General features: G+C 41.4%; 1 protein-coding gene across 1 annotated transcript; it reads left to right on the plus strand.

The window, feature by feature from the left end:
• The first annotated feature begins 4,839 nt into the window (after window positions 1–4,839).
• Window positions 4,840–16,232, plus strand: LOC126988023 (ADP-ribosylation factor-binding protein GGA1-like). The gene is made up of 11 exons (XM_050845759.1): window positions 4,840–4,919; window positions 7,099–7,259; window positions 7,554–7,787; window positions 8,056–8,265; window positions 8,761–8,938; window positions 9,729–9,968; window positions 10,181–10,360; window positions 11,169–11,840; window positions 12,203–12,366; window positions 12,600–12,710; window positions 13,843–16,232. The coding sequence occupies exons 1-11, from the start codon at window positions 4,880–4,882 to the stop codon at window positions 13,930–13,932; spliced, it is 2,280 nt and encodes a 759-aa protein (XP_050701716.1). The 5' UTR covers window positions 4,840–4,879; the 3' UTR covers window positions 13,933–16,232.
• The last annotated feature ends 2 nt before the right edge of the window (window positions 16,233–16,234 follow it).

Genomic DNA, 16,234 nt, shown 5'->3' on the forward strand with positions numbered 1-16,234 from the left:
AGATCGACAAATAAGTAAGTGGATAGATATAGATAGACCACAGAGTTATATGTATTTAACTTTGTGAGATAGACAGACAGATAGATTGATTGAATTAATTTAATGTTGCAGTTCTGCTAGGCTATATGAGTCCCCTAATAACACAGTGTACCAAGCGTTTTTCTGTATATGGCGCTTGGTACACTATATGTTACTAAATTCCTCCTTGAAATAATTGGGCATCTCTTTACCAGCCGTTTGGGTGCTTGTGCGGCATGCATGCAGGGATCGCGAAGAACCTCCCAGGCAATTCACTAATAGTATGATATTGTAGAACTATTGATCGATAGATCTGTATACATATATACGTATAGCACCATGCAACTAAAAAGGTATAATGATAGGGATCGGAACTGCTACATTAAAAATAAATAGTAGCCGTGATGAGATCAATGGGGCAGACAATTAACCCTGAAACACTGCAAGTGATTTTTTGTTCATGAACACTACAGTGGGGTAGATATTTGACCCAGAAGAAAAAAATATTAATAATTCAGTAGAAAGCATTCATTGGTAATTTCTTCTTTCTACAGTATGTTCAACCATATTTTTACAAATTCAACTGCAATAATGCATAATTTTAGTAAACACTCATACAATAAAGAAAATATAAAAAATACTGAGAAAAGTTACCATGTGGTATTTAAAAAATAAAATACAAAAATTTATCCTTTTAAATCTAGCTTTGGCACTTTTTTTGGCTAAGTAAATAGATAACCTCAACTCCTAAAGCAGTAACATGCTGTGAATCACATCCTAAATAGCAGCAAAAGATAACTGAAAATCAACTTTTTGTGGGGTAAAATTTTTCAGCCAATTCACACAAAATAACCTAATTTTTTTTGTGTGTGACTCACTGACGTACCTAGTGACATATAAGTAATTAAAACAAAAACAAAACTGCATGAATATGTGGTAGACATCTGATCTTGCCGGCCCTTTGTATGGTTGTAGTATAACACCATCTCATGTTTGTTTCTTTCTCCAATTTTCTTTTCATTGTTTTCTGTTGAAAGGACAAGGACAACCTTATTCTTTTTCACTTTGTAGGACAGCAAAGTGCTTTTGTGGTCAAAGAGGAAAGCAAAAGATTCCACTTCCCTTTTAGCAGTTTCCAACATTTCCTCCGGGATATAAGGCTTCTTTCGAATTATTCCAACTACCTGCAAATTCTTTTCTAAAAGAGATGTAGCTAGAGGGTAAGAAGTGAACCAATTATATGTTGTAACTATCCTTTGTGTGTTGTAGTAAGCAATCGTAAACCTGCAGGGATAATATATATACATATATATATATATATATATATATATATATATATATATATATATATATATATATATATATATATATATATATATATACACACACACACACACACACACACACACACACACACACTAACAACTTCTACTAACTTTGATAGAGCACAAAGCAAATGAGAAAAAACAAACTCAGACACGTTTTCACATGAACTGTCAAAATCAGCTGATTCTTCCCGAGTGCATCAACTTGCTCTCAGCAGCCAAACACATGTAGCCGTAATGGATTTTACAGCAAAAATACTGTATTTTATGAATATGTAAAAAATAATGTGTATTTCACAATTTATATACATGAAAAACACTATAATTTGCTGTATGCTAAAAGCCCAAGTAAAAAAAAAAAATACTACGGTGATTTTTTTTTTGGTCCATGGCCACTGCAGTGTGGTAATTTTGCGCCCTGAACATTCTTCAATGCATCAGCTAATAATAGAGATACTGATCAGTTATTTTATATTATGTATTCTGAAGAAATCCTATCTTTTCCAAATAGTATCATCTGTCATTCCCACATATCTTTCCACTGCAACGCGGTACCATCAAACCCCAATAGAACACACACAGCGCCACACAGGCAGAGGGGAGACTTGACGATTCTCACCCTCTGAGACCTCGTGACGCACTGAGAGAAAACGGGTACTGCTCCTGCTAATAACTTGTCAAATTTGTTGGCGCGCGGGGTATTCTCTCACCCAACTGCAGTGTTTCAGGGTTAATTAAGGGACTGCACCCAGAATATTAAACAATTCAATTATAACTATAGGGGCAATTATAGATATAGATAGAGATATCAATTAAGATTTTCAGTCTGCAGTTTATTTGCAAAAAATACGTAATTTATAGGGAGTGGCGTTATAGAGGTATATATATATCTGTTAAAGTTTGATATAGTGCAGTTATGCATGTACTATATATAGGGGCAAATATATGACGTTGAGGCCTGCGTAATTAGCTGCGCGCGTGGTCTCCGTGCTCATCTCCGTTTCGTTGACTCGATCTTGCGCATGTGTGGGCCGGGTGCTGCGCGTGTGGGCCTGTGTATGGCCTCGGTGCTCGTCTCAGTATCATTGGCTCTTGAGCATGCGCGGCTGGTGCGTATACATATTAGAACCAAGGAGACTTTTAAGATAACAGTAAATTGTGGTCAAACGCTAAGCTGCGCGTGGCCTCGGTGCTCATCTCCGTCACGTACAGTGCTCAGAAAAACTATCCCCCACGTGTTCTATATTTTATCCCGAATAATCTTTAGTAATCAACACTTTTGGTGCTCTAGAGGCCCCTTAAAACACTAAAGACCACCTGACATCGACCCTGCGTACACTATATACAGGGCGTGGCCTCGGTGCTCATCTCCGTCACAGGACGACGCGGGTTCGAATCCCCACGCTACCACCTCGGATTTTTCAGTGGCTTAAAACTACCTACATGCTGTCCTGAAGACCACCTATCAACCCGGACTCTAAAGGAAACCGTCCAATTGAATCAAGAAGTTGTTCCGGGGGGCAGCATGAGCCAAGAGAAGATGGCACCACTATAAACACTTGCCTGCGCCATGACGGGCTGGGGCCGACTTCCATCCAGGCCCCTCAAGAGAGCCTACCGGCGCTGCAGGCGTACACGTAAAAAAAAAAAAAAAAAAAAAGTCCATGTTCAGCAGGATCGATCCATAGATTCCACACCAGTCCTCCATACTCCTGTATACTTACAATCAGTTGATCAGGTAAGCCTAAGCGGCAAGGGCATCAGGTGAACTCGGCGCACGGATCGACGAACTCGTCGCAAAGCACATGGCGGAAGGGAGGAACCAGTTAGGGCATCTGTCGCACCCTATAGCATTTGAATCAGTAACACCTTACATGTACCACAAAGATCACTGGAGCTACCCATAGGGTCTAGACTAGGGCCAGGTATGGCCTGTGGGGGTGGTGGTAAGCGGGCCTGGGCACTGTTGTTTACGTCCCTGGCAGCCATGTTGGCAAAAGATTGAGAACTTTCCACATGATGTCCTCCTCTACCACGACCACGACCACCTCTACGCTGAACCATGCTTATGTAAGTGGGTGAGGGGAGTCACCAACCAGGCTTGACACAGTTTAATGCAGGAGATAGGCAAGGGAAGCTCAGCAGAATGGACTGAACGTGGAGCGCCATCACACACGTCCTCCTCCACACACAGCAGTGAGGGGATGGAAGTTGTCCGCCATCCTTCTACCAACACAATGGACCCCAATATATCACCACACTTTTCTTACAACACGTGAGAAATATTTCCACATCTTCGTTTCCACGTAACCTATCTGCAACATCAAAGGTAACCCCCACATTGCAATAATAAAGATAAATATGCGAGTTTCATCAACGCCCTAGCTGTTACCACGAAGACTTGTTGAAATAGTGCTGGGACGGCTTTGTTTATCTTCTGGGCATTATGGAATTAAAGGGCTGAGGCAGGGTATTTAAACCGGACGACTGTGGGTCCGCGCCATGGGGGTATTATATCACCCCCATGGTCCGCGCGGTCTAGGGTTAAGAGGAAGAACTATAATTAACACCCTAACTCTAAACTGATTGATTGATTGATAGTTTATTGTTGCAGGTAAACAACAAGGGAGAAGGGAGGAACATGCCATCCCAACCCCCAGGCAGGACAGAGTGTGATTATACAACTATTAATACATGTGTGGGGCTGAAGGAACAGGTTTCATATATCGTATCCCAAATATTCTTTAGCAATATACACTTTCGGAGCTCTAAAGGGACCCCAGAACACTGAAAACCACCTGACAAAATATATAGCTCCGTTTTTTTTTTATCAGACGCTTTCGGCTCTGAGATTCATCGTGTTTTAATGAGTTTTTTTTTAGGTTCATGGTACAGAAGAGAGGTTAAACTACCATCTGGGTCATGAAACTGCCCCTGGAAAACCCCCCAAAAAACTACGAAAGCCTTGTGAAATATGTGGGCTTGGGCGCCGAACTGTTCCTTCTTCTTCTTCTTTTTGAGCTGTTCCACTTTGTATTGCTTCTTAGGTCCTCTTTAATTCTTCTTCACACTAATTTACTTCAATTTGCACTGCTTAGCTCTATTTTCCTGTACACTTTGATAACCCATACTAGCTTTTCCTTACTATATACATTTCCTTTTCCTTTGTATTCTTCGCTCTGGCCTACTTTGCTCCTCTTGCATTTCCCTTTTTCTGTCCTTTGGGTCGTTTTCCACTACTACACTTGTTCTTTTTTATTCATTTTTTGCCGTGTCCATTTTTTTCCGTGAGACCGAAATTGCTTTGCCTGCAGTAACAACAAACCTTACTAGATTGTCGTACTCAGCCTCCTATGTTTGCCGATTCCCAACCCAAAAGCTGCCTCCTCGACCCCAATAACGGCCTTCATATATAATTATTGTTAAAATGGTTAATTATTGGTGTTTTTTGGCAATAGCTATGGCTCAGAAACCGGTAAATACGAGGCTCTGAGTACGATAATCTGGCAACGGTGGAGTATCAACAAACCTTCAACATGGCTGGTCCTCCTGCGCCAACCTTAGAGGTGCTAATACGTAAGTCTGGGACGATTATGGCGTGCACGGAGCTCTGGGATTAATGAAGGAGTGACTAGCTCGGTAATATTCACTTAAGTACCCAGGTAGTCAGCGCATAATGGCAGTCGAAAGCCAAACTGACGGGACTGGGGGGGGCCGCCACCTGTGACACCTGCCTTGTACACCTGTCATGGGAAACACCGGGCCCTGAAACACTGAAGAAGAGGAAGAATAATCATATATAGGAAATGTTCACTTGAGGACGGGCTAATGGCAACCGCTAGTCAGCTAATGGCACTGGGAGGGCAGCCACCTGTGACGTACCTGCCTTGTACACCTGTCATGGGAAACACCGGGCCCTCAAACACTGAAGAAGAGGAAGAAGAAGAATATATAGGAAATGTTCACTTGAGGACGCGCTAATGGCAACCGCTAGTCAGCTAATAGCACTGGGAGGGTAGCCACCTATGATGTACCTGCCCTGTACACCTGTCATGGGAAACACCGGGCCCTGAAACACTGAAGAAGAGGAAGAATAATCATGTATAGGAAATGTTCACTTGAGGATGCGCTAATGGCAACCGCTAGTCAACTAATGGCGCTGGGAGGGCCGCCACCTGTGACGTACCTGCCCTGTACACCTGTCATGGGAAACACCGGGCCCTGAAACACTGAAGACGAGGAAGCAGAAGAATGGATGGGGAATGTTCACTTGAGGACGGGCTAATGGCAACCGCTAGTCCGCTAATGGCGCTGGGAGGGCCGCCACCTGTGACGTACCTGCCCTGTACACCTGTCATGGGAAACACCGGGCCCTGAAACACTGAAGAAGAGGAAGAAAAAGAATATATAGGAAATGTTCACTTGAGGATGCGCTAATGGCAACCACTAGTTAACTGATGGCGCTGGGAGGGCTGCTACCTGTGACGTACCTGCCCTGTACACCTGTCATGGGAAACACCGGGCCCTGAAACACTGAAGAAGAGGAAGAAGAAGAATATATAGGAAATGTTCACTTGAGGACGCGCTAATGGCAACCGCTAGTCAGCAAATGGCACTGGGAGGGCCGCCACCTGTGACGTACCTGCCCTGTACACCTGTCATGGGAAACACTGAAGAAAAGGAAGAAGAAGAATATATAGGAAATGTTCACTTGAGAACGCTATAATGGCAACCACTGGTCAACTGATGGCGCTGGGAGGGCTGCTACCTGTGACTTACCTGCCCTGCACACCTGTCATGGGAAACAACAGGCCCTCAAACACTTAAGGAGAGGAAAAAGAAGAATAGATAAAAAATATTCACTTGAGCACACAGGTGGTCAGTGTATAATAACAGCCACAAAGCTACTGATGGAGTTGGGAGGGATGAAACCTGTGACTGCCTGCCCTGCACACCTGACATGGCAGACACCTGTTTTGCCATCTTGGATAGGCCTTAGTGCCATGACTTTATACATTTCTGCACCCACACACACACTTGGCAGGGCAGTTGTAAGAGGTGTAGGCATTTCCAAGGGTAGTTTTATGACCCTGTTGACAGTTTGACACTTCTTCTGTATCATGAATGTGAAAAAATACTCCTGATAACCTGATTGATTTCCTTTCAGGCCTTTGGAAATAGTTGATGAGAGGCAGAAGTGCCCATATCTTGCTTCCTACCTCAAAGTAGTCCTGTTATCATACATATTATCTTTTACTAACCTTCAAACCTCTGTGAAAAGCATTACCTTGATGGAAATACTGCAATGAGGTTTTAGTGAGAAATAAAAGAAAAAATATGAAATTTTCTCTCTGCTTTATGAAACCAATCTTTGCCTATGTCTGTTTGTGCTCCAGGCCATGCATCACACACCATTCATAAAGTGCACATTATAATGGGTGTATCATAAGTAGGTTGTAGATTTTTTGCTATTTTAGATCCCCTGCTGCCAAACCATAATGTGCTAAACTGTGCTCATAAACTTTGTACATCAATATTTTGAAGTTTTTTTTAGTTATACTGAAGCTTTTAGATACTGCACTGCATTCAGAGAAAGAAATTAGAACACATAATATCAGTAATAACCTTAAGTGAGATGGGTACCTTTTTTCATATTAGCCAAAACTACCTCTTTTCCTTAAAACTTAGAGGGACCCAAACTGAATCTTAATTTCAAATGGTAGCAGTAATTTATAATAACTGATTTCTTCAACAGAGAAATGCACAAGTCCATTGAATGCAGAAGATGATCCAAATGCCATTCAAGCAGTGTGCCAGGCAGTCCTCTCAGAGCCATCAGGTGTCTCCACAGCTGTCAGACTCTTGGCCCACAAGATACAGTCTCCCCAGGAACGTGAGGCCCTGCAGGCACTCTCAGTGAGTCATGAAATTTTCACCCCCCCATCCCCACCCTTTCCCCTCTCTCTCTGTTTCAGTCTCTCTCTCTCTCTCTCTCTCTCTCTCTCTCTCTCTCTCTCTCTCTCTCTCTCTCTCTCTCTCTCTCTCTCTCTCTCTCTCTCTCTCTCTCTCTCTCTCTCTCTCTCTCTCTCTCTCTCTCTCTCTCTCTCTCTCTCCTAGATACTTTTAGATTCATTTTACCACATTTTTTACTCTCTTGGCCCAATTTTTCACATACTCTACTTGAACCTAACTTTATATTCTCCCTCCAAGGTTCTTCAAGCATGTGCAAACAACTGTGGCTCAAGTTTCCATAATGAGATTGGCAAGTTCAAGTTTCTAAATGAAATGATCAAGTTAGTGTCCCCTAAATACCTGGGGAACCACACTCACCCAGCTGTAAAGGAGCGGGTGGTGGAACTGCTCTACAGCTGGACCCTCGATCTGAAAGGGGAGAGCAAGATACTGGAGGCATACAACATGCTTAAGAAACAGGGTGTTGTCAAGGTGAGAGAGAGAGAGAGAGACCTAAATTTTGTCTAGTTGATTTTCATACCTCAGCTTAATTTTTCAGTATTTTTTCTGAAGGACTGATTAGCATGGATAGTGTGTACAAATCAGCAAATGCACTAATGATAACAGCAACCATATGATAAGCTTTTTACAAATAATATTGATAATAGTATTTTATTATGCTAACATATGATTGATTTTACAAGTAGCTATGGCATCTGCAGTATTAGTTGTGACCATTAAAACCATAAACACCTCGTAGGCAGACCCACGGTACCTCGGAGCTCCCACTCTCCCCGAGCCACGACCAAGGCCAAATGCTGTCTTTGAGGACGAGGAGAAGTCCCGCCTGCTGCAAAAACTCCTCCAGAGCAAAAACCCAGAAGATCTACATAAAGCTAATGCATTAATAAAGTCTATGGTGAAAGAGGATGAACGGCGGATGGAGCGCTCCAGCCGGCGCATCGTAGAGGTGAGGCTGTTGTGGTTTGTCTCCTGCCTTCCTTGTTCATTGTATTTTAGTGTGTGTGTGGGGTGGGGGAGGTCTACTCTTTACTTTTTGTTACCCATGAGTTGCTTCCTTTAATGTAAAAAAAAAAGAAAAAAGGTCATGAATTAGAGAAACTGTTTGAATATTGAGAGAGAGCTGTTGTTGTGGGATGCCATTTTGGTTGCATTCCGCTGATCAATTGTCCAGTTTGTCAACCCCCCACCTGCCTGGAGTTGTAATGTGTAAGGGATGACCCAAACACAGCTGAGACTTGTAAACAGTGGAGATAACTGGGTATTCACTAATCATACAAGGCTGGGGTGGGTTTACTGTATTTTTTTCTCATCATCTAATTTAATTGCAAATTCTCTTGTAGCTGTATTAAGGTTATATTCTAAATGAGTTTGCTTATCATCTAATATGTGGTATGTGCATCGGGTGTCCCATGTCAGTTAGTGAGGAGGTTTTTGTCAACAGGTAGAGACGGCCCTCAACAATGTACGTGTCTTGGACGAAATGCTGTCCCGCCACCAAGAGAGCCCGGCATCTCAGGCTGATCTAGACCTCATGCAGGAACTCAATTCATCCTGTGCCTCCCTTCGCACTAACCTGTACCGGCTAGTTTCAGAAATGGACGACAAGGATGAAGGCATTGGTAGGTAGGCAAATCAGCTTTTCCATCACTGCAAATTAATACCCAGTTTCACTTTTTCCCTCTCATTTCATATTACTGTCTCTGGACATGATAAAACAAGAGGGCCTCTCCCTTCATGTACCTCACTTCAATATGCCCTAAACTAGAGGATGTAAGGCAAAGTGGATTATGGAAATATGAATGCCATTTCCTTCATTTTTTTCCTTCACGTACACTTCAGGGACACTACAGTCAAGTGTTGATTCACCATTAAAGTGATGTGTCATTGGCCTGATTATGGGAAAAGGCTAAAAATTAATACTGAAATCGCTATGTCTTTATTATTATTATTTTTTTTTTATAGTTCCGTTTTATGTACTAGCCCATTGCACTGGTAGACTGTCTCACGGGTGCCGGTGGTTGGCCCCAGACATCAGGTTGTGTGGATGGATATTTATTTATAGTGATGCCAATTTGTTCCTGAAATCTGAAATTCTTTTTAAGCAACAATATGTTATAAAGCCATTCAATGCAGAAAGAAAATATTGTCTTTGTAAATATTGATTGGGTTGTTAAGAGACTGAGTGAAATATGTAAGATGGATTGATTCAAGCTGTGCCCAGATGACATGTTATAGCTGCATCAAGTGTTTTCAGGGTGAGTTCAAGTAGTATTTTTGATGTTTGCACTAATGATATATTCTGTAATAAAGTTACAATTCTTTCCCTCCCACTAAAGCATTGTTAGATTTCAGGTTTTGGGTACTATATAGGAAGTACATAACCTATTTTTCCAATAATCTTTCCACCAGGTGACTTGCTAAAGGCTAACGATGAGCTGTCACGAGTGATGGGGCGCTACAAACTGGTGGTGGAAGGCACTCGGATGGAGACCTCAGACAGTGGCTCTGGCAGCACAGCCTTGTCCTCTAGTAATAGGAAAGACTCATCTCATGATGACGGAGAGATTCTTCTTGATCTCTCCACTCCAGAAGAAGCACCAGCCACGCAGACCTCTGCCAGTATGATCAACAAAAATTTGGAGGAAATAGGTAATGCAGGAGGGTTGACTTTAATTTAGAATTATCAAGATGATTATCTTTTTATTGCAATTTTTCTTTCTTTTCATTTCTTTTCTCTCAGATGTTCATGATTTATTTACTTTGCAATTTAGGATTTCCGTACTTGTTAGTAAAATTGGGGATAAAAAATTGGATGTTGCTAAATTGGAAATTAATGTATCATCTTTGGTCACCATTTTCAGGACTTGAAAACTTGAACTTGAGTTCAGGAAAGGTAGAATCTGATAAGAGCAGCAGCTCTCTTTTAGAAGATCTGGGAAGTATCTTTCCAAGCTCTTCCAGCCCTGCTCTGGCCCTCAGCACTCCAGTGCCAAACCTGATGTCCCCAACCCTGATCCCTCAAGCCTCCACCAAGGTGCCAGGTGAGGACCAAGTTTGTGATTTTATTTCAACTTCTTTTCTCATAAAACATATGGTCAGAGTTTGTACTGTTACCTAGTTTGCTGACATAGTGGCTGGGCTTAATCACCCCAACCTAGGATTGACAGGGAATGGGATGGAAAATTGCTCTCTGATGATGCATCAGTTAATTAAAAAAAAATCAAAACAAATTACGAAGATCAGCAATTACAACTTCTAGTGACTGCATTATATGAGGCAACAACAAATACCACTTCCGAGATGTTGAGGCATAGAAGGCAAAGAGTTAGTCACCAAGATGGTCTGTGAGTGTTGGCTCAAAGGAATTTAGATTTTGAAAGGAGAGAATATGAAGGCAGATTGTTCCATAGTGAAATACTTCAGAACACTAAAATATCTCCTAATCTTCAACTGAGAGTTGATGTGAGCAACTTTATATTGATGTTTCCATCACTGCAAGAGGAGAAGACAAGTAAATGCTTGAATTAAATCCAGATGTTGTGCCTGTAGCTTCTTCAGTTCAGGGCCTCTGAACAGATTCCATCTGCCTAACATCTCTAGCATAACTCATATAGCACAGTGAAGAAGAATACTACAGCAGAGGGTGTCTGGGAAGTGAACAAGGGAACCATAAAGGACAACCCTTATTGACTGTAGCTCTTAGAATATTCTGGGTGGCACCACCTACCCTCTGGTCTATACATGTAGCATGAAGTAGTGTATAGTGTAATACATATATGATAGTACAAGCATTAATAGTATGTGACATGCTAGGAAAAGTATCACCTACATGGTAAACTTACTTTACAGACAATGAGCAGGAGAGTGAGAACAAGGGGCCAGTGGACCCACTGGGAGAGCTGGGAGAGTTTGGTTCATCCCTTATCAGGCAGAGTCTTCCTCCCAATACTCCTGTCCAAATTAATTTTAAGACAGCTGAAAAACTCAGCATGAATCAAATGAAGCAACAACAACTGCAACAACAACAACTCGGTACAACACCAACCATTGCACCAACAAATAACTGCAGTGTAATGAATCTCAGTAAAAATGCCGTTCCCAGCCCGACTCCCCCCTCAGTGGCTGCCGTGGGCGTGAGTGCTGCTGGTGTTTCAGGCAGCAGTACAGAGCGAGGGAACGGCATAGACTCTTTACTTAATCTCGACTTACTCAGTGGGGGAGATCTGAGTAGTGACATCCACCTGACTACCACTACAACCAGTACTGCTGCCACTATCACTACAGTAGACGCGCTAGGCTCCCTGCTGGACGACCGGCCTCTTGTGAACGACTCTAAGAACTTAATAGGATCAGTGTCGCCCAGTGTTGGTTCAGAAGCCAAAACCAGTGTAAAGAATACTAAAGAGCCAAAGCCAAGAGTGAAAGAAGACAAGGAAAATAGAATTACGACTGCAAAGCCTCAGTTCATGGAGGTGAAGCCAATGACTGACATCAAGGTTACTTTGGACAACATTAAGCCTGGTAAGTATGATTCTCTCTCTCTCTCTCTCTCAAGAAAAAAATATAGATTTTTTACTCGCCCATTTGACCAGCACACCATCTAGCTTGGATGCTTGTAGATACAGCACAATAAAATAATGTCAATAATCTTCATACAACCTCTCAGGATCATTTTATCAGCAATGTCACTAAGGGAAAATGCTGACACATCTTGATATGGTACTAATACAGTGGTTATAGTTACTGATAACCTGAAGTATCTTTTAAGCAATATTATTATATATATATATTTTTTTTTCCTTAGGCAAACAAGGAATATAAGTCATGTATATTTGCACATTATCAATAACAATGTCTATTTCTCTGTTTTTATTCCTGCTCAGGCAAACAAGCCCCTGTAACAGTATTGGACAGCAACGACATATCCGTGACCCTGCACTTTACGGAGAACCAGCCGCGGGAGGACGTAGCTGTGGTTGTGGTGTCGGTGGTCTCCCGCAATTACCAGCCTGTAACCAACTATGTGCTGCAGGCTGTGGCTCCGAAGGTAAGCAAAGTGATGTAAGATGGTACATTAACCACTCCGCTGCTATTGGCACATTTCACCTTCACTGATAGCCTGGTATGAAATCATCTCACCTGTCAGTCTGCATACATTTCAGGTAACAAAAGGTATATGTTTTACCCACTGTTTAATGTGAATTTCCTGAATGCTGGATTTTGTTTGATTCCTTATATTTAGGCACATATAAAGTAGTGATCATTAAACTATCCTTGCAGGGTTGTAAGGTTCGCCTACAAGCTCCGTCAGCTGCCAGTTTATCGCCATACAGCCCATTCCTGCCCCCGCCTGCCATAACACAAATCATGCTCATTGCCAACCCGAACAAAGTGAGTACGATGAAAGTGTTCCAAGTCCAATTTAACTGTGTAGATCGGAATATTTTCTTGTGTATAATGTTTGCTTTTCCTTTCTTCACAAAAACCATCTTGTGGGTAACTGGGAAGTGTTGAGCGTTCTTCCTTCTTGGTGGCTATCAATGAGCATTTTGTCAACTGCTTCTCCTTCTTCATCTCGTTCAACATCCTTATGGGGTAGGATTGGGTATGAGTCTCTCCCACTCTTGACTATCATGTACTCTTCTCTCCCTGATGTTGACTGCCACAGTAAACCCTCACTTTAACGAAACAGTTGGGGGGAAGGGGGTGACATTATATCCAAAAATCAGTTATATCCAAGGGATCTAAATTTTTGGTATTTAACGCATTTTGTTCATTATTTGAGCTGAAAGTTTGCTATTTCCGACCATTTCCGTATATAACAGCTTGTTCATTATATTAGATAAAAGTTTGTTTACCTACTTACAAGCACTCTGGCCACTCTTCACTATTATTTTCTACAGGAGCAGCAATTAGTGGGGTTTTTTTCTACACTTTCTTTTTCCTGCCCTTAAGTTGCTTCCTTTACTGTAAAAAAAAAAAGTCAGCACAAATACTACATCCATATGGGGATATTAAAACAATAATTACACATTGGACACTATATTACGCTGACAGATGTGTGTGTACAAGCTCGGCCAGCCCACCACCAAACATAACCACACATTTACCAAACATGTTCGGTAAATCCCTGCACATACCGAAGAGGCAAAAAAGTTTGTTAACCCGTCCGCTGCAATTGGCACGGATTTCGCCTTCACTGGTAGCTTGGTAACACATACTCCCAGGTCTTTTTCTGCCTCTGTGGTGGATAGTGGAGTGTTTCCCATGTGGTATTGGTGTGCTCCCAAGGTGCATGACTTTATATTTTTCTTCATTGAATTGTAGCAGGCACTTTTTGTTCCATTTCTGTAGCCTGGTGATGTCTTCTTGTAGGAAATCCACAGTGAAGGGTTTAAACCAAAATTTATTACATTGAGGTCTGTAAAAGTGAGGGTTTACAGTACTACTTTCTTTCAGACTTTTCCGAGTATACTTCCCAGCAGGTCACTGTTATGAGCCATTGCCTTGATTTTCTTTGCAGTTGAATGTCTCCCTGAAGGTGATGCTGAGCTACACCCTCGAGGACGACCCAGTCACTGAGATGGCGGAGGTAGAGAGTCTGCCCCTTTGAGTGCTGCTGGGTTGTTCGGTACCCACGCTCTGCTCTATAGTCAAATCATTTCAAATAGTCCATTTGGGCATTCAGTTCCGGGGTTCCTTTCCTCACCTCTCCTGTGCCACAGTTCCCTCTCATATGTTCCCTCTCGGTAATATATGAGAGGAAGGGATAGGTGTTGGAACTGTGTGGCAGAGCAGAGGGGAGGAAAGGTCCTGCAGAATCGAACGCCCAAACGGACCATTTGAAAAGGTTCGACTCTAGGCTTGTTTTACCCCTCCCACACGCCTCACAGGTTATAGTGATCGTCAGATGAAGCTTCCCTGAGTCCTCCAAAATGCTAAATTAACTTTTTATTCTCATATAACAGTATAATATGCATATTTAAGTCATCATCACCATCATCATCATTATTCATCATTATCATCACAATTCCATGCCATTCATTACACTGACCCTAAAAGAATGTTCAGACCAGTTATTTTTATCCTTTTATTTATTTTTTTATTGTGTTTTTTTTCCCAGAAGAGAAGATAACCAATTGTTAAGGGCAGCACTGCTCTGTACACAATGCTGCTGGAGTTGCAATCTTCATTGTTTCTAAACCCCCATCTCCCAAAATATTTAGACAGACCAGGCTCAAAACAAGGGTGGAATCTAGTTCTGAGGTTTTGCCTAAACATTTTGGGGGGAAAATTTGCAGGGTTACAACAGAACCCCTTGCTCCATCCCTCCACCCCTGTAAGTTAAGAGAATAAGCTGGTTTGTACAAAATAGATGATGGTCAGCGTGGCCATTACTGATGTCTATAACAGTGCAGTGGTTACTTTAATGATTGGAAGATTTATTACACATGAAGACCAAAAAGAGACCATTACTGGAGGTGGGAGTGTTCATGCAGCGTGGATAGACTCACACCCTCACACAAGTGGCTGTCTTCTGTTTCCTCCATGAAAGGCTTGTGAAGGACTCGGTTAAGAAATCCCTCCTCAAAAATGAACATTTTCATGAAAGTCAACTGTTAATGCAGTAGTGCAATTTTGAAGTTTTTTTAATCATCATTTTTATTATTGTTGTTATTATTATTACTATTATTATTATTATTATTATTATTATTATTATTATTATTATTACTTAAGGCTTATGCATTACCCATGTTTACTGGTAATGACTTCTTTTATTCTCCTGAAAGTTATTTTAGGTTTATGAAGTGAAGGCTTACAGAGCAGGGTGTATCTGTGCAGCTTTGCTTGACACACACTGCCCATTGTTCTAGCTGTTCATCATCAAGACTTCATAACTGCAGCTTTGCTCGCTGTACCTCACACCTTTTTTATAAGTGTTGATCTTCAAGGATTCTATACAAGGAAAGTAGGAATGGGAGAGAGAGATTTACATAGATTTACATAGAAAATCAGACCACACAGACCCCATGGTCCAGACTAGGTGGTCTGTCCTTAAACCTAAGTGATTTTACATTAATCAGAAGGCTCCAAAACGTTGCATTTCTACTCTAGTTGATATTAAGTTGAAGGAAGTGACGGTCGAGCTTATTTTTGAAGGAGTCAGTCGTGTTACACTGGACCACTTATGGTGGGAGCTTATTCCATTCTTGCACTACAACATTGGTGAAGAAGAGAGAGAGAGAGAGAGAGAGAGAGAGTATGCAATCATCTTTGCTTTACACATTAGACAACGGGGGACGAGGGACTGGAAAATCAAACGTAGGAAAAAAAAATATACCTAGGCAGCCAAATAATCATACTGTCATTCATACACTCAAATACTGTGGACCCTCATCCTGAAACAGGTCTTAAGGAAGTTGTTTTATCATTATTATTGTTGTTGTTATTATAATTATTATTATAATTATTATTATTATTATTACTATTACTATTATTATTACTATTATTATTATTATTATTATTATTATTATTATTATTATTATTATTATTATTATTGTTGTTGCTGATTACAGCAGGGTTTAGAAAAACCGAGTTCCTAAGCATAAAACATTCCTTTTCCATTATCGTGTATATAATACAAAGCTTATTATCTATATAAATTGAGGACCTCCATACAGATATATGATACACCTAAGATGCTACCACGAGTGTTGCTGGAGGTGTGTATCTGTGAACACACGAGGCCTTCATAACAGTGTGTCTGGGGGGCAGCGGGAGTGTTCAGCAAGAAACTTTTTGTTTATGCTTCCAAGATTGTGTAAATAGATGGCATGTATTGTTTTGCATTACTGTTATGTTATGTAATAGTAGGTGGCCAGTGATAAACAATAATATATGGAGTGATTGGTATT

The sequence above is a fragment of the Eriocheir sinensis genome, chromosome 67, assembly GCF_024679095.1.
Source record: "Eriocheir sinensis breed Jianghai 21 chromosome 67, ASM2467909v1, whole genome shotgun sequence".
Taxonomy (NCBI): Eukaryota; Metazoa; Arthropoda; class Malacostraca; order Decapoda; family Varunidae; genus Eriocheir; species Eriocheir sinensis.

Excerpts from the sequence above, each read along its gene's own strand:
- LOC126988023 (XM_050845759.1), top strand. The coding sequence starts at position 4,880 with ATGGCTGGTCCTCCTGCGCCAACCTTAGAGGTGCTAATAC. Across the intron at positions 8,266-8,760 it reads CCAGCCGGCGCATCGTAGAG|GTAGAGACGGCCCTCAACAA; the intron begins GTGAGGCTGTTG and ends TTTTGTCAACAG. Across the intron at positions 9,969-10,180 it reads CAAAAATTTGGAGGAAATAG|GACTTGAAAACTTGAACTTG; the intron begins GTAATGCAGGAG and ends CACCATTTTCAG.